Consider the following 18,657-nt stretch of genomic DNA (forward strand, 5'->3'; position numbering starts at 1 on the left):
GGGTACCTGTACTTGCATGCAGCGGCAGCCGGGTACCCGTGGCTGTGTGCGGGCGGCAGCGGGTGCTGTGTGGGGTCGGCAGCCAGGTACCTGTGCTTGCATGCGGTGGCAGACGGGTACCCATGGCTGTGTGCGGGCGGCAGCCGGGTGCTGTGTGCGAGCGGCAGTCGGGTGACCGTGCAGGTACCCGGCTGCCGCCCTCACACAGTCACCCATCTGCCGCCCGCACACAGCCATGGGTACCCGGCTGCCACCGCACGCAAGCACAGGTACCCGGCGGCTTGTACGCAGAGTGGGCGGGCAGCCTGCTGGCTGCCACTCTGTGCATGCGGGGCGGGCGGCTGTGCAGCTTACCAGTTGTCCGCGGTCCCACTTTCAAATGATGGCGCCGGTGGAGCTCTTGGATGAGAGCTCCATCTGCGCACGCGCTGCTCCGGGAGTCAGCGCGTGCGCAGATGGAGCCCTTGGATGAGAGCTCCATCTGCGCATGCGTCGCTCCGGGCGCCATTACTTGAATCGGGACCGCGGACACACTCCACCACTGAGCCGTCGCCGCCGCTCCCACCACTGAGCCGCCGCCGCCGCCGCTGCCACCACTGAACCGGGACCGCGGACACACGCCACCACTGAGCAGTCCCTGCCGCTGCCACCACTGAGCAGTTGCCGCCGCTCCCACCACTGAGCCGCCGCCGCCGCCGCTGCCACCACTGAACCGGGACCGCGGACACTCACTGCACCGGCCTGCTGCACGGCTCTCATGCCACGGCTGCTGCCGCCACCACGGACCCCACGGATCCTGCCACCGCGGACACCACCGCGCCTGCAACCACGGCACCTGCAACCACGGACCCCGCTGCCACTGACCTGCCGCGCCTGCCAGCACAACCTGTGCCTCCTGTGACCCCGCTTCACCACCACTGCTGCCCCCCTCCGGTAAGAGAACATCGGAGTATAAGACGGACCCCATTTTTCTTTTTTTTACCTTTTTTTATGTCTAAGTTTGGGGTGCGTCTTATATTCCGGTGCGTCTTATAAAGCGAAAAATACGGTAACTTGTAAACCACATAGGCAGGGTAGGGCTTCAGTCAATAAACGAACACTTGATAGGCTTAATTAGTCGGCTTTCTGAAAACATCTGCTCACTTACTGATAAAACAAGTGAGCGGCAGCCTGTTTAGTAAATGGAAGTAAACATGCAGATTTTGTTTTTAAATTCCACTTAATCCTTATTTAGACTCGAGAGATGAGGAGAAAGCTGCACTGAGCACTATTTGCAAACTCGGCAATGCATAAAAAAATTATAACTTTTGGGGTCTTCACACAGTTTCAAATTTCTCCACCAAAATGGGAGGAGCTCTGAAGGGGTCGCGATAGGGCGTGGGTACCGCTCTGCAATAATCTTACTATACCTTATGGCAAAAACATCTGCGTAAATTCTATCAGAAAGCTCAGCCCATAGATAGCCAAGAGATGTACCAAATTCATTAATAAGTGTGTGCAATTTGGTGCATCATACTCCACTGGGTATTTGGCATAAGACTGATGTACAGAATATCATTCTTGCTAATTTTCAAGGAAACCAAAGTTAATCTCCTGAAAAAATTGGGAAATCAGAGAGGAAAAATATGAGGTGTAGAAAAGTGTTTATATACTAGTTAAAATAGGAATTTCTAGCTACAGATCTGCCAGTCTGTCACAAACCTGACTGCTTAGTACTGTAGGCACTAAAAGTGAGAAATTGCCTGCCAAAAGGGGTTTCACCATTCCATTTCTTAGTGGATAAGTGAACAAATCTTATTTCTACACCTAAATGAACAACCTGGAGGTTAATGGCGTGTTGGTCTCAAGAGTCCTCCATACAGAATAATGTGCACCACATAAAATGTGCCCCACATAGCCCTCCATATAGAATAACGTGCCCCACATAGCCCTCCATACAGAATAACGTGCCCCACATAGTCCTCCATACAGAATAATGGGCCCCACATAGCCCTTCATACAGAATAATGGGTCCCACATAGCCCTTAATGAAGAATAATGGGCACAACATAGTCCTACATATAGAATAATGAGCACCACATAGCCCTCCATTCAGAATAACGTGCCCCACATAGTCCTCCATACAGAATAATGGGCCCCACATAGCCCTTCATACAGAATAATGGGTCCCACATAGCCCTTAATGAAGAATAATGGGCACAACATAGTCCTACATATAGAATAATGAGCACCACATAGCCCTCCATTCAGAATAACGTGCCCCACATAGTCCTCCATACAGAATAATGGGCCCCACATAGCCCTTCATACAGAATAATGGGTCGCACATAGCCCTTAATGAAGAATAATGGGCACAACATAGTCCTACATATAGAATAATGAGCACCACATAGCCCTCCATTCAGAATAACAAGCCCCACATAGTCCTCCATACAGAATAATGGGCACCACATAGTCTTCCATACAGAATAATGGGCCCTACATAGTCTTCCATACAGAATAATGGACCCTACATAGTCTTCCATACAGGATAAATAGCCGCACATAGTTGTACATATAGAATAATGGACCCCACATAGTCCTCCATACAGTATAATGGGTCCCACATTGTGCTCCATACAGAATAACGAACCCAACATAATCCTCCATACAGAATAATGGGCGCATGGAATCACGAGTCAAACAATATCAGCCTGTGAGCCAGAGTTTGACATATGTGATACAGATATACAGCATAGTTTCCTTGAGAAAGAAGTTATGTACAAAGTTTACTTTACTTCCAAGACAAATATGGTTCAATTCTCCCACTGAAAAAAAATCAGTAATATTATCTGATAGAATGGCCCTTGTGACACGTTGCCTTTATAGGGTTGGCACATATATCAATAACTTCCAGAACAAAGCAATGCCTTCTTACCAAGAAAATAATAAATACTCACAAGAAAGTGCATGGCCCATGCCAGCTGTTTTGAAACCTCCAATTTCCACATAATATTAACCAAGTTTTTGTTTTTCTTCAAGTATATGTCCAATGAGCCAAATTTTGCATATTCCTGTACAAGAATACCTAAAAGAAAAAAAAATGATATAGGTTATATAATGTTATATATTTCTTTATTAAAGGAAAGGTCCAATATGCACCCAGAACAACGAGCAGGTCTGGGTGCATATTGCTAATCCCTGCCTAACAGTCCCTGTAAAGAGAGCGAGTAAAAAGTATTTCTAAAGATCTTTCATCATATGCTAATAAGCGCAGGGACTAGTTCCCTGGGCATTAGTTCCCCTGGCTAGTCGGCTCCATTAGCATGTTAGTACCCTTCTGCGGGCGTGCTAACATGCTAATGAATGTGCAGTGTCAGAGGATCCTCTCACTGATCCTCTCCGCTGCCATCGCTGTCTGACACTGGATTTCGGCTCATGCGCATGACCCTGGAGTTTCGGTCGTGCGCACTATGAAGTTAGGTGTACGCCTCCTGGCTTCAAACTGAAGTAGTGCGCATGACCGGAAGTCCAGGATCACGTGCACTGAGCCGAAATCCCAGTGTAAGGCGGCGATGGCAGCGGAGAGGTGAGTGAGATCATCCGGCGACGTTGCACATTCATTAGCATGTTAGCATGCCTGCAGGAGTGTACTAACATACTAATGGAGCAAACTAGTCAAGGGAACTAACGCCTAGGGGACTAGTCCCCTCGCTCATTAGCATACGATAAAAGATCTTTAGAAATACTTTTTCTGGGTGCATATTGGACCTGGCAGGTTCCCTTTAACTCCTGATTCATTACAAATGACTAACTTCAGGCTCATAATACAGTGCCCAAGCATTAGTAAAATTAATTGATGCATTATTTGTCCAGTAACAATTATTTAATTAACAAAGAGAACACTCTTACTTGAAATATATAAATGTATGAACAAAAACATGGAGTTGATAATACTCTAAAAAGGGCTTCATTTGTTCCAATCTAATAAAATCAAAAAGACAGTACATAATAATAAAACTAGTATACCCAAACTCCGCAGCCAGTGCATAAAAACACAAAGCGCCTCCGTAAAATATCGCTACTAGTGATGGGTGGACTGGGACTGTAAAAGTTCGGATCCGCGCGGTTTCAAAGATGCCCGGGTGCCAGACGCAGGCCCAGGATTCCGGGTGTTTGATCTCGATCCAGCACTCGAGAAATTAAAAAACATAAACAAAAGATGAAGAAAATAAGAATGAAGTGAGTGCTTCATACTTACCGAGGCTCCAACGGACCTATAAACAGCTCCCGCGCGGCTGTACGCTGCTCCTGCGGTCTCCTAGGACTGCTCATCGTTGCTCACACATATGCACTTCTTTCCCCGCCCGCCGGCCGTTCTGGTGCTTGTGATTCATTGCAGTCAGCCTGTGTGACAGTCTGCCTGCAACCAATGACAGGCGCTGTCTGTGGATCAAAATCATGACTCATGAAGCAGGAGGCTCAGGATGAACAGAGAAGGACACATCATTGCGGCCGCAACTCACCGTGAGCCGAGGAGGACACATCATTGCGGGTGCAGAGATCTGCTCATCCCCCCCTCCATCTTACCCCCAGACCCCTGCATCTATTACAAACTACTCCATGCCCCCGTGGAAAAAGAATGCCTATTCTAAAACGGGCTGCATTTTGATCATGCCCCCCCCCCATCACGTGACAAATAACGTCATACCTGCAAGAAGCCTGTACATTCTAGCATCTACCTTTATTTTATGTGCACGATGTACAGTCAGGGCCAGAAGTATTTGGACAGTGACACAAGTTTTGTTATTTTAGCTGTTTACAAAAACATGTTCAGAAATACAATTATATATATATAATATGGGCTGAAAGTGCACACTCCCAGCTGCAATATGAGAGTTTTCACATCCAAATCGGAGAAAGGGTTTAGGAATCATAGCTCTGTAATGCATAGCCTCCTCTTTTTCAAGGGACCAAAAGTAATTGGACAAGGGACTCTAAGGGCTGCAATTAACTCTGAAGGCGTCTCCCTCGTTAACCTGTAATCAATGAAGTAGTTAAAAGGTCTGGGGTTGATTACCGGTGTGTGGTTTTGCATTTGGAAGCTGTTGCTGTGACCAGACAACATGCGGTCTAAGGAACTCTCAATTGAGATGAAGCAGAACATCCTGAGGCTGAAAAGAAAGAAAAAATCCATCATAGAGATAGCAGACATGCTTGGAGTAGCAAAATCAACAATCGGGTACATTCTGAGAAAAAAGGAATTGACTGGTGAGCTTGGGAACTCAAAAAGGCCTGGGCGTCCACGGATGACAACAGTGGTGGATGATCGCCGCATACTTTCTTTGGTGAAGAAGAACCCGTTCACAACATCAACTGAAGTCCAGAACACTCTCAGTGAAGTAGGTGTATCTGTCTCTAAGTCAACAGTAAAGAGAAGACTCCATGAAAGTAAATACAAAGGGTTCACATCTAGATGCAAACCATTCATCAATTCCAAAAATAGACAGGCCAGAGTTAAATTTGCTGAAAAACACCTCATGAAGCCAGCTCAGTTCTGGAAAAGTATTCTATGGACAGATGAGACAAAGATCAACCTGTACCAGAATGATGGGAAGAAAAAAGTTTGGAGAAGAAAGGGAACGGCACATGATCCAAGGCACACCACATCCTCTGTAAAACATGGTGGAGGCAACGTGATGGCATGGGCATGCATGGCTTTCAATGGCACTGGGTCACTTGTGTTTATTGATGACATAACAGCAGACAAGAGTAGCCAGATGAATTCTGAAGTGTACCGGGATATACTTTCAGCCCAGATTCAGCCAAATGCCGCAAAGTTGATCGGACGGCGCTTCATAGTACAGATGGACAATGACCTCAAGCATACAGCCAAAGCTACCCAGGACTTCATGAGTGCAAAAAAGTGGAACATTCTGCAATGGCCAAGTCAATCACCAGATCTTAACCCAATTGAGCATGCATTTCACTTGCTCAAATCCAGACTTAAGACGGAAAGACCCACAAACAAGCAAGACCTGAAGGCTGCGGCTGTAAAGGCCTGGCAAAGCATTAAGAAGGAGGAAACCCAGCGTTTGGTGATGTCCATGGGTTCCAGACTTAAGGCAGTGATTGCCTCCAAAGGATTCGCAACAAAATATTGAAAATAAAAATATTTTGTTTCGGTTTGGTTTATTTGTCAAATTACTTTTGACCTCCTAAAATGTGGAGTGTTTGTAAAGAAATGTGTACAATTCCTACAATTTCTATCAGATATTTTTGTTCAAACCTTCAAATTAAACGTTACAATCTGCACTTGAATTCTGTTGTAGAGGTTTCATTTCAAATCCAATGTGGTGGCATGCAGAGCCCAACTCGCGAAAATTGTGTCACTGTCCAAATATTTCTGGACCTAACTGTAGATGCATGCAGCTCCAGAAGTGAATACGTGACCTGGAAGCAGCTTGCCACCATGACACGGAGCTTTGGTGAGTATAACGCGCACGCTCCTATCCCCCCATCCTGTCCACCAACATTTATAATCGCTTGATTCTGGTTCCCACAGACTTATGTGTGTACCGGAACTGAATTTGTTTTTAAAAAAAATAGCAAGGACCCGCCGGTCCCAGTTTTCTGCGAGTCCGCCCATCTCGAATAGCTACAGGAGCCATAAAAAGATACAATGATACAAAGTTTCTTTACTTTCCACTCTATTTATTCACTGTTCAACAAGGTTTTTGTTCCCTGCATGAAGTTGGGTGAATGTTATCGGAATTTCCATGCCGAGTTCAGAAATAACTTCAGAATTGCTCTATCACGTAAGATTTTGGAGAAAAATGTAATTACTGTATTTTTCATTTTATAAGACGCACCTGGTTATAAGACGCAACCCCAAATTTGGTGAAGGAAAAGAGAATTTTTTTTTAATGTTAAATGGGGTCCATCTTATAATGCCAGTGTCCGTCTAACAAATCATATAGGGTATATGTCCCTCATAGCCCCCATCCTAAAATTAGCCCCCCTTAATCTGGATATGGCCCCCTTATATTGAATATAGCTCCCTTGTGTTGGGACACGTCCCCCTGTGCTGCCCATGGCCCCTATAGATGGCACACTTCCCCTGTGTTTGATATGGCCCCCATACTGCTGCCCATGGCCCCTATAGATGGCACACCTCCCCTGTGTTTGATATGGCCCCCATGTTGCTGCCCATGGCCACTATAGATGGCACATCTCCCCTGTGTTAGATATGCCCCCCATACTGCTGCCCATGGCCCCTATAGATGGCACATCTCCCCTGTGTTAGATATGCCCCCCATACTGCTGCCCATAATAAAATAAAACACTCTTTCCTTACCTTCTCAGCGCTGTCCCTCCTTGTGTCTCCCTCCGTGCTGCTGTTCCTCCTCCACTTCCTGGTTCTTCCTGCCGGTCATGTGATCGGCACGGCAGAGTGATATCATCTCTGCGTGCCTTATCACAGACAGCAGCAGCAGCAGGAGACCGGGAGATCAGCGCTGGAGGTAAGTAAAGCTTTTTTTATTTTACTATGGGCAGCAGTATGAGGGCCATATCTAACACAGGGGGGATCATGTGCGATCAAAGGGAGCACAGGCACATATAATATGCCCCGCTGCCCCAGCCCATCAGCGCGATGCAGTTTCAGCACCACGCTGTGCATATTATATGAGCGGGAGCAGGAGATCCAATGCTGCCGCCCGCAGCTTCCACCTGCCCCCAGAACCGCTCCAGAGCAGACCCTACAGTATATATATGTACCCCCCCCGTATAGTCGGCTTATAAGACGCACCTCCTACTTTCCCCCAAAATTTGGGGGAACAAAAGTGCATCTTATAAAGCGAAAATACGGTATATGTATGCATTGAATACTGTCAAATTCGTAGTGGAATGTCAACAAATTTTAACTTTTTTTTCAGTTTCCTGTAGTAAACCATGTTGTCTGTATATATTTTAAGGTGCTGATTTCAGAAATGTAATCAGAATTTCTGTACCACGTACCATTTCCGAGATATTTTCATTTTACGATGATAATGATAAGGACTGTATAGTGTATAATAAATTGGCACTTATATTAATCTCTTTATTTCAGAAGTGCACTTTTGATAAAAATAACCAATGAAATGCATAACATGAACTATCTTTATTATAATATACAGTATTTAATCCCTGTCTAATCATGCATTGCATTAGTTGTGCACTCTCAGGGCATGCCCAGATAGCTGAGATACACTAAGTACTGTTGTCATACTGTATATCATGCTATCCTAGCAAAAATCATATAAAAAAATAACATTTCTCCATCTTCTCCATTCTGTGAGTCCACGGAAATCTGACTGCATTCGGATGTCATCCGAGTGCAGTCAGATGATTTCCATAGACTTGAATGGGTGTGTGCCGGACGATATAAGCTGCCACTTTTTCTCTCATGACAAATCGGCATGAGAAGAAATACACTGGTCAGCACTGACAGGAAAACATTGGAGCGTGTGCTATCCGACAAAACATGGGAAGCACACACCCGTGTTATACAGTGTATGAATGAGTCACACTAAATTTTCTTTACCTTCTGCTCTCTTTAGTATCATTTATACCTTTATACGGTTTTTGTATTTATATTTTAGGGAGGTGCTCTGTTTTTTTTATTTATTAATTGGCTCATATAAGTCGTGAGTCTAGTTTTGTTAACTTTATTATCGTGTCTCTGTGATTTTGCTAAATTGTAACAAGTCAAGCACTTATGACAGGGACATGGGATTATACACTCCCTGTTTATCTTTATTGGTTTAATTATATGTGAAAGGAGAAAATCGCTACTGTTGATACCAGAGTGAAGTAATGAATGACAGACCGGGCAAAGCGACAGACCGGGCAAAGCGACAGACCGGGCAAAGCGACAGACCGGGGAAAGCGACAGACCGGGGAAAGCGACAGACCGGGGAAAGCGACAGACCGGGGAAAGAGACAGACCGGGGAAAGAGACAGACCGGGGAAAGAGACAGAGAGAGACAGACAGACACAGAGATAGAGACATACAGACACATAGATAGAGAGAGACAGACAGACTGATACAGAGACAGAGAGATAGACACAGACAGACACACATAGACAGACAGGGAAAGAGACAGACAGACAAAGGCTGGGAGAGAGACAGTTACTATCCCGGGCAACGCCTGGGTACTACAGCTAGTAACATATCTATCTATCTACCGTATTTTTCGCTTTATAAGACATACTTTTGTTCCCCCAAATTTTGGGGGAAAGTAGGGGGTGCGTCTTATAATCCGAATATACGGATTATATACTGCAGGGTCCAGGGGAGGTGCGAGCAGCTCTGGAGCGGTGCTGGAGGCTGAGGGAGGCTGGTAGAGGCTGGTGAGCTGGTTAAGGCTGCAGCGTTAGATCTCCTGCTCCCGCTCATATAATATGCACTACTGCGGTCCATCACCGTGGTGCTGAAACCGCACCGCGGTGGCGGGCTGGGGAGCGCCGCATAATTATATGTGCCTGTGCTCCCCTTTGATCACACATGCCCCCCCTGTGTTAGATGTGGCCCCCATGCTGCTGCCCATAGTAAAATAAAAAACTCTTTACTTACCTCCTCCAGCGTGTCTCCCTCCTGCCGCTGTGGTCATGCACGCAGATGTCACTCTGCTGTGCCGATCACATGACCGGCACCGAGAACCAGGAAGTGCAGAAGGAGCTCAACAGCACGGAGGGAGACACGACGGAGGACAGTGCTGGAGAAGGTAAGGAAAGAGTTTTTTACTAAAAGCAGCAGCCTGGGAGCCATATCAAACAGAGGGTGATGTGTGCCATCCACAGGGGGCCATGGGCAGCAATAGGGGGCCGTGTGCCAGCCACAGGAGGCCATGGACAGCAATAGGGCCCGTGTGCCAGCCACAGGGGGCCATGGACAGCAATAGGGGCCGTGTGCCAGCCACAGGGGGCCATGGGCAGCAATAGGGCCATGTGCCAGCCACAGGGGGGCCATGGGCAGCAATAGGGGCCGTGTGCAAGCCACAGGGGCCGTGTGCCAGCCATAGAGGACGTGTGCCAGCCATAGGGGACATGTGACATCACTGGGGGACATGTGACAGCACAAGGGGGCTATATTCAATATAAAGGGGCCATATCCAGATTAAGGGGGCTATGAGGGACATATACCCTATGTGATTTGTTAGACGGACACCTGCATTATAAGACGGACCCCATTTATTAAAAAAAAATTTCTCTTTTCCTTCACCAAATTTGGGGGTGCGTCTTATAATCAGGTGCGTCTTCTAAAGCGAAAAATACGGTGTAAAGGGAACCTGTCATGCTTCATGTTGACCACACCTCGGGCAGCAACATTAAGAGATCAGCTCTCTCAATACAAACATGTATGTTTTATGCCGAAACACCAAGACATTTAAGAGAAAAACATAGTTCGAGATGGCAGCTAAAGACGAGGTCATTGGAATGACTAGTCACAGAAGTATGTCCCTGCCAGCTTCTCACTGCCATGCTTTCCTACAGTGTTAGATCTTCCCTATAGAAATTTATAGGGAGAGACCTATCAGTACTGGTAATTGGGGAGTAAAAAGATGGCATGGACATACTTCTGTGACTGTGAGGGAGACAGAATTATTAGGGTGTAATGTCCTGTGCACACGCTGCGATTGACACTTTCTTTGTGAAATCTGCATTAAATCTGCATGCCACTCCTGAAGGCAGCAAAGTCTATGGGATTTTTGAATTGCTGTGCACACTGTGTGTGTGTCTCTCTCTGTGATAGTGCACTCATGCAAATTGCCTCTGGCACAACCTAATAAATGTAGCAATCCTAAATGTCAATATCAATCCTTTAGCTTTTAGACTTGCCACATGAATTAGGATAAGATGCCAAACCAGAAACTCCATATGCACATACGTGTTTGGGGGCGTTGTCCTTCCACAGATCTCCAGTTTTGTACTTTGGAGGGGGAACACCCCGAAACACGTGTCTGCAAATGGTTTTTCTGGTCTGGCTTCTTATCCTGAGTCATGAAGCAAGGCTTGTTAAAGGATCGATATTGACTTTTACAATTGCTATATCCAATAGGTGGCGCCAGAGATCAAGACCTCTTCCTTCTGAAAAAGCTATTTGCATATTTAAATTCTCAGAGGAGCATTGCATGGCTTATAAGTCTCTTTACCCCGCTTTGGGATTCTCCAAAAGGAAAAATAGTTCACCAATATAGCCCTATTGGCATCTCTATATATCTGCAACAGGACATAAGATGAAAAATATAAATTCTACTTACTTTCATCTCCACACACACAGACTCCGTAATTTAAAATCAAATGTCTGTACGACAGCTGGCTCATCATGCTTGCTGCTTCAAAGAAAGACTAAAAATCAACGGAAGACAAAACGGTGAAATATCAATGATAAATAAATTCATACACCTTTCCTAGTCAGTATAACAAGAAGAGTGCTGAGTACTGAAATCAAGGAATACCATTTAATCATTATTCAGCCACGAGAAAAGCTAAGTACAACCTGTTTGACTTCTATAGTTTGCCATATAAGGAGATAAAAAAAAAAATCTTAGAAGGTCTTAAAATTAGGTACAGTAAACATTATTATTATTTACTTACCAAAAACTAGGCCAAAATGCAGAAGGAATCTGTCAAAATTAGGTACATCCTTTGAATCAACAGCTTGTAGAACCATCTTTAGTAACTTGAAGTCATCGTTTTCTGTATTTAATATCTCATGTTGTTCTGGATGAATTTTGCCCCTCTCTTCTTTATAAAGTTGTTTAACCAGTTCAGGGCCCTATTGAAAAAGAAAACAATATATACTCACTTCCTGAAGCACTGTTCCAGCAATTACCTGCAGTGGTCACATCACCCGCAGACATTGCTGGAATGGCGCCACTGCAGAATGCGAGTATACATTGTTTATATTTTCTGAATTGAATAAGCCACTACATGACAACCCCTTTAAGTTCATTGATGTTTCTAAACATTCATTTTTTCACTCCTCTCTGGAAGTCCTGCTAAAGCATTTTAGATGGGTTGAAGCCTGGACTTTGGACAACTGAACCACCTTGATTCTTTACTTTTTCAGCCGTTCTGATTAAGATTTGCTGATGTGTTTGGAATCATTGTCTTGTTGCATGACCCAGTTTTGGCCAAGCTTTAGCTTTTGGACAGTTGCCTCTCATTTGACTCTGGAATACTTTGGTATACAGAGAAGTTCATAGTCGACTTATTGACGGCAGGGTGCAGAGGTCCTGTGACTGCAAAACAAACTGAAATCTTCACCCACTTCTCTACCGGGCTTGCCAATAGGTATGAGGAGTTTGATATGCTTTGTTTGTTTTTCAGCAATATTGGCATAGAACATTACGGCCAAACATCTCCACTTTGGTTTCACCTGTCCTAAGTACATTGTTCCCGAGGTCTTGTGATTTGTTCACATGCAAATTTTCAAACTTCAGCCCTGCTGCCATACTCTTTCTAGAAAGAGGCTTTCTCTTGACAACCCTTCCATAAAAGCCATACATTCTCAGTCTTTTTCTAAATGTACTGTCACGTCATTTACAATAAGGCCTTTAGAATCTGACCTGTAGATCTTGGTATTTTGCTGGGACGACCAGCAACTGGCTTGAATGTTTTCCATTTGTGAAACTTTCTCATTCTAAAATGATGGACTCCAAATTGTTGGAAATTGCCTTACAACTCATTTGAAACAAATGGGCATCAACAAATGCGTCTCAAACATCATTGCTGATGCCTTTCCTCCTTGGCATTGTGTTAACTAACACGCACCTGAATGCTCCAGACCAAAGGACAGCAAAAACGTCTGCTTTTATAGAAGTGATCACAGCCCCTGATGAACAATTAATCAATGACACTCCATAGGCAGCACCTGGCTGCTATTTGCTCTCTCAATTACTATGGAAACAGTAAAGGCTGCTTTACACCAGACAATCTATCGTGTGATAGATCGTCGGGGTCACGGTTTTTGTGAAGCACATCCGGCATCGCTGGCGATGCCGGCCTGTGTGGCACCTCCTAGCGACGCAGTATCGCTCACAAATCGTGAGTCGTGTACTGCTCGCTAGGTTCCATAATATCGTTTAATTTAGTTGACCATCGTTTCCGTGGTAGCACACGCCGCTCTGTGTGACACCACGGGAACGATGAGCAGCTCACCTGCCTCCCGCGGCCGCCGCCGGCTCTATGTGGAAGGAAGGAGGTGGGCGGGATGTTTACGTCCCGTTCATCTCCGCCCCTCCGCTTCTATTGGCCGGCGGCCGTGTGACGTCGCTGTGACGCCGAACGTCCCTCCCACTACAGGAAGTGGACGTTCGCCGCCCACAGCGAGGTCGCACGAGAGGTAAGTATGTGTGACGGGGGTTACTGACTTTGTGCGACACGGGCAGCGATTTGCCCGTGACGCAAAAAGGACGGGGGCGGGTACGATCGATTGTGAAATCGCACAATCGGTCGTACCGTGTAAAGCAGCCTTTAGGCCTAAGCCACACGGTGAGAAAACGGTGCGAATGGAGTGCGATAAAACATCGCATTCCACTCGGATCAATATTAGCCTGTGTGTCAGCGCACATGAGTGATTATTTTTTCAGCCCTAATCAGACCGAGGAAACAATCGCAGCATGCTGCGATTGTAACGCGAGACTCTTTTCTCTCACACCCATTCAAGTGAATGGGGCAAGAGAAAAATCGCACTGCACTCGCGGTACACTGGTGTACCGCGCGTGCAGAGCAAGAATCGCAATAGCCGGCTATGGAGGAGAGGAGATAAATCCCTCCCTCCCTTCCTCCGTGCTGGCCCGCCCCTCCGCAGCTGAGGTCCGCTCGCACAGTCGGACCTCAGTCGCATGGATACTAGCATGACACTTGGCTTCTGCTGTGCTGCCAGCGCGAGCCGAGTGTCATGTGAGCATCGCACTAGTGCCCCGTGTGGCCCCGGCCTAAGGGTGTATTTAATTTTTCACACACTGCTCCTATATTTTGGCCTTGTTTTGCTGAATTAATGACACAGTACACTTTGTTAAGTGTTGTTTATCTGAAGTTGCAATTACCCATTTTTAAGCCTTCTAAGGACCAGAATTTTTTTTATTATGTCTTGATATCACCATCAAATTCAATGAGGATAGGCTTAGTTATTTCTTATGACTGTATACATGTTCTGCTCATAGAAAAGGAAGAATAAACAGATGAGAAGGAATGTTCATCAGGTGATTCCATAAAGTATGAAGAAATACATTGTACGAAGAAGTAGTGAGCATACACAATTTACAATATTTTATATGTTATTTGTACCTCAGAATAGTTCCGATGTGACTTATCTAGGACTTTGAGAAGAACTTCTGTTTCATGAATCTGATTGTAGTCTCCTATTTCCTCCCGTTTTCCTCTAAAAATCTTAGTAAAAGTACCCTGCCCAAGGTTTTCTACCTATTATGGAGAAAATGTAATTGTTAAAATTGATATAAAATGTCAAAAGCAATCTATCACTCCCATTGGGCACTGTGCTCTACAGACTAAACCGACTTCTCCAAATGTACGATTTCTGCTAAAATGCAGCTGCTCAAGCTGACCATAGACTTAAAGAGATATTCTCATCTTGTACATCTAGAACATGTAAGAAATGTATAGCAGGTGCAGGTCCCAATAATTTACTGCATAGCATGAGAATGGGGTCCCAACGCAAGTGGAGAAGTAATCAGAACTCCCATAAAAATGAATAGGAATTATGACGACATCCAGACTGACAGCAATTGGGCACCGGAGCCACATTTTCAAGTAAGATGTATGCCCCAATACTTGGACCCGCATCGACTATACATTTACTTCATACCCTGTGGATATGCTACAAAAGTATATGAGATGGGAGAAGCCTTTTAGAGTATTCCAGAGGCTTACTACATGAGTGAAATGACCAACTGGTCAAACTGGTGGATTTCATCAGGAATAATGAAGAAGTGGGGTAACACTTCGAAACACATTGAATTAACCCCTTCATGAACTGACAATTTTGCGCTTTCAGGTTGTTTTTTTTCGCCATTCCTCTTCCGAGAGCTGTAACTTTTTTATTTTTTCGTCAATATAACCATGTGAGGGCTTGTTTTTTACGGAACAAGTTTTACGTTTAAATGGAACTATTAGTTTTCCCATATAGTGTACTGGAAAACGGCAAAAAAATACCAAATGCGGAAAAATGGCAAAAAAAAGTTCAAGTGCACAAATATTTTTGAGCTATTTTATTCACTGTGTTCACTATATGGTAAAACTGATGTGTTGGTGTGATGCCTCAGGTCGGTATGGGTTCGTAGACACCAAACATTTATAGGTTTCCTTTTATCTAAGGGGTTAAAAAAAAATCAGAAGTTTGTTAAAAAAAAGTGGCGCACATTTTGCCCCAAATTCCGCGACCCGTAGCGTTCTCATTTTTCGGGATCTATGGCTCAGTGACTGCTTATTTTTTGCGTCTCGAGCTGACATTTTTAATGTTACCATTTTTGTACCGATGCTACGCTTTGATCGTCTGTTATTGTATTGTGCGCAAAATTTGCTGAGACCAAACAACAATTTTGGCGTTTGGAATTTTTTTGCCGCTACGCCGTTTACTGATCAGATTAATTGATTTTATATTTTGAAAGATCGGGCATTTCTTAACATGACGATTTCAAATGTGTGTATATTTTATTTTCACCCTTTACTTTTCAATGGGGCAAAATGGAGCTGATTTGAACTTTTAGGTTTTTTTATTTTCAAAACTTTTTTTTACTTTTTTTTATTTTACTAATACCCCTAGGGGACTATAAAGATCAGCAGTCTCATCGCTCTTCCATATCTGCTGATCACAGCTACATAGCTGTGAACACCAGATATGCTCATCTCCTGTCTCACACAGCTCTCGACCGGGTAAAACAGGAAGTGAGTCATGTGAGCTACAGGAGTCATCACATGACCCTGTGCTACCATGACAACCATCAGATCCACGTGATCACGTCACATGACTTCCGGTGTCGGGCGGAAAGTAATCCATAATCGCGATTATAATGGCGCTGTCAAATTCTGACAGCGCTATTTAAGGGTTTAACAGGTACGGGCAGATCGCAGATCTGCTCGTGCCTGCTAGGCACACATGTCAGCTGTACAAATCAGCTGACATGTGCGCGGATCCCCCCGGCAGCTGGGTGAGATTAACACTATGACCGCTGGGACATAATTTTACTGCCCGCAGTCATTAAGGGGTTAAACCACCTTGCTTTATAACTCTCCTGGATGTCTGTCATATCTTCAGCCAGCGCAGTAATAGTTCCACGTTAACAGTGTTTCCGAGTGGCTTTTTAGCATGTAGACTCTGGAGCAGCTGGTTACAAGTTTAACACCTGGTTGTGTGATACATAACCCAATAAGGTGAGCACATTCCCTTATTACTTTTATTCTGTTACTGGGTAAGACCCTATCGCGCTTTTCTCCCTCCAGCTTTTTAGTCTATGTTCACACACTGCGTTTTTTACCTGCGTTTTTGGTCCGTTTTTGCTGCAGAAATTTCTTGAGAAATTCTTGTAACCTTTCTGCAGACATTCCCCAGCAAAACCTATGGGGAAAAAAATTAGCTGTGCGCACACTGCGTTTTTTTCTTAAGAAAATTCTTTCAGTAGATTTTCTTAAGAAAAAGAATGAGCATGTCACTTCTTTTCTGCAGCTAACTGCGTTTTTTCACTCCATTGACTGTAATGTAATCATGAAATAGCGCAGGTATAACGCAGGTAGCAAGTGATGTGCGCTATTCCTGCGTTATACCTGCGTTATTCCCGCGTTATTTCGCGTTTTCAAGACATAGTGTACTTCCCTGCACTGCGTTTTGCAGGGAAGTGATGTCACTAGGACAGGAAGAGGAAGGAGAAGAGAAAAAAAAAAAAGCGTGGGCTCCGCTGTATTTTTACCTTCCAGCCGGGTAAACACACAGCGGCGGCCCGGTATTCTCAGGCTGGGGAGAGCGAGGGACAGGGTTAATGCCCCCTCCCCCTCCCGCAGCCGAGAATATCAGCCGCAGCTGCCCCGGTACTATCGCATCCATTATGCGACAGTCCCGGCGTGTTACCGGCTCCTCCAGATGCCGTGATGCTGGGGCACTCCAAGTAATATGGAGTTAACGGCAACTAATAGCTGCCGCTAAGTCCAAGATTAGTGATCGCAGCGTCTATGACATGCCGTCACTAATCTGAAAGTGAAAGTAAAGAAACACACACCGAAAAATCCTTTATTTTGAATAAAAGGCAAAAATCTTTCTCCACTGTATTAACCCCTCCCAGACACAGCTCCGACGTAATCCACAGCGATGTCCCCCGGCGCTTCCAGCCCTGCTCCAGCCGCGTGTGACAGTTCTCCACGGGTCAGTGAGCAAGTGCTGAATGCGGCTCCTGAGCGTGGCTGCGGGTAACTACAGGACATTTCTCACGGCCGGTGAATAAATAAAGCTAGAATATCTATCCCTCTATTATCTATCTATGTATCTATTGTCCGTCCATCCATCCGTCCATCCATCCATCCCTCTATCTATCCCTCTATCTATCCATCGATCTATCCATCGATCTATCCATCGATCTATCCATCGATCTATCCATCGATCTATCCATCTATCTATCCATCTATCTATCCATCCATCTATCCATCCATCTATCCATCTATCTATCCATCTATCTATCCATCCATCTATCCATCCATCTATCTATCCATTGTGAGGTATCAACCGGCTGTATTACAAAGGGCCGGTATGTTTTGCAGAAGCGTGAATGCTTTGCAATGTGAAGCTGGCTGGGACCTGTGGTTCCACAGGATTGCATTACATGCAGAGCCATGGAAGGGTGTGTGATGCTGATTACACACTCCTTACCACCTGTGGGTGTGGCTCCAGGGGTTAAAGCAATCCTGTCTCTGAACCTGGGGAAGGTGTGTCTAGGGCAGTCTAGAGAGAGACTGGCTCTAGATGTCCAGTGTGTGGACTGGAAACAAGTGAGAGCAGAGCCAGGAGCTTTGGGTGTATCAGCCTGCATGGAGGCTGATCACAAGGCTCTGATATTGAGTCTGAGGTGAGTGCAGCCAGGCCAGGGCTGTAGGGCCGAATCTCTCCAGGAGGAGAGACAGACAGGGGTCTGCAGAGGGCCCTGGGTGCTGGAAGGAACCTTGGCTAGAGTTGTATGCTGGCAGGAGCCAGAGAGTGGGGAAGTTGCTAAACTTCCATTATGGACTTATTGTTTATGTTTGAGGGCAGTTTATGCTGAGTGTTTTTAATAAACTGCCAGAATTTCTATGAAGAGACTGTGTACGTGTGTTGCTGAAGCTACCTCACACCGCTGCAAGCGAGTGAAACCCCCACGTTGCAGGGCGCAACGTTACATATGGTGTCTCGAATGCGGGCATGCGGTCTGGTTGCTAGGGGCAACGCAGCCTGGTTGCTAGGGGCAACGGCCTAGGACATATTCCTGTGGATACGGACTGCTTGCGGTGGATCGGCGGGTCCACGAAAATTTTTTGAAGCGGTTTGCGGTGGATTGGCGGGTCCACGAAAATTGTCTGCGCACTCAAGCAGCTGGCGGTGGATCGGCGGGTCCACGAACAGGGACAGCGCTCTCAAGCACCTGGTGGTGA

General features: G+C 45.4%; 1 protein-coding gene across 3 annotated transcripts in view; it reads right to left on the reverse strand.

The window, feature by feature from the left end:
• The window catches only part of JAK2 (Janus kinase 2), a 329,829-nt gene that overhangs the window by 15,209 nt on the left and 295,963 nt on the right, over nucleotides 1–18,657 (reverse strand). For all 3 annotated transcript variants that reach the window (XM_075317543.1, XM_075317563.1, XM_075317553.1), the window contains exons 12-14: nucleotides 14,317–14,451; nucleotides 11,283–11,370; nucleotides 2,940–3,067 (exon numbers count right to left, since the gene is read on the reverse strand). In XM_075317543.1, the coding sequence (XP_075173658.1) occupies nucleotides 2,940–3,067; nucleotides 11,283–11,370; nucleotides 14,317–14,451 (351 nt within the window). The remainder of the gene's footprint in view (nucleotides 1–2,939; nucleotides 3,068–11,282; nucleotides 11,371–14,316; nucleotides 14,452–18,657) is intronic.

This window comes from Anomaloglossus baeobatrachus, chromosome 1 (genome assembly GCF_048569485.1).
Source record: "Anomaloglossus baeobatrachus isolate aAnoBae1 chromosome 1, aAnoBae1.hap1, whole genome shotgun sequence".
In the NCBI taxonomy this organism is placed as follows: domain Eukaryota; kingdom Metazoa; phylum Chordata; class Amphibia; order Anura; family Aromobatidae; genus Anomaloglossus; species Anomaloglossus baeobatrachus.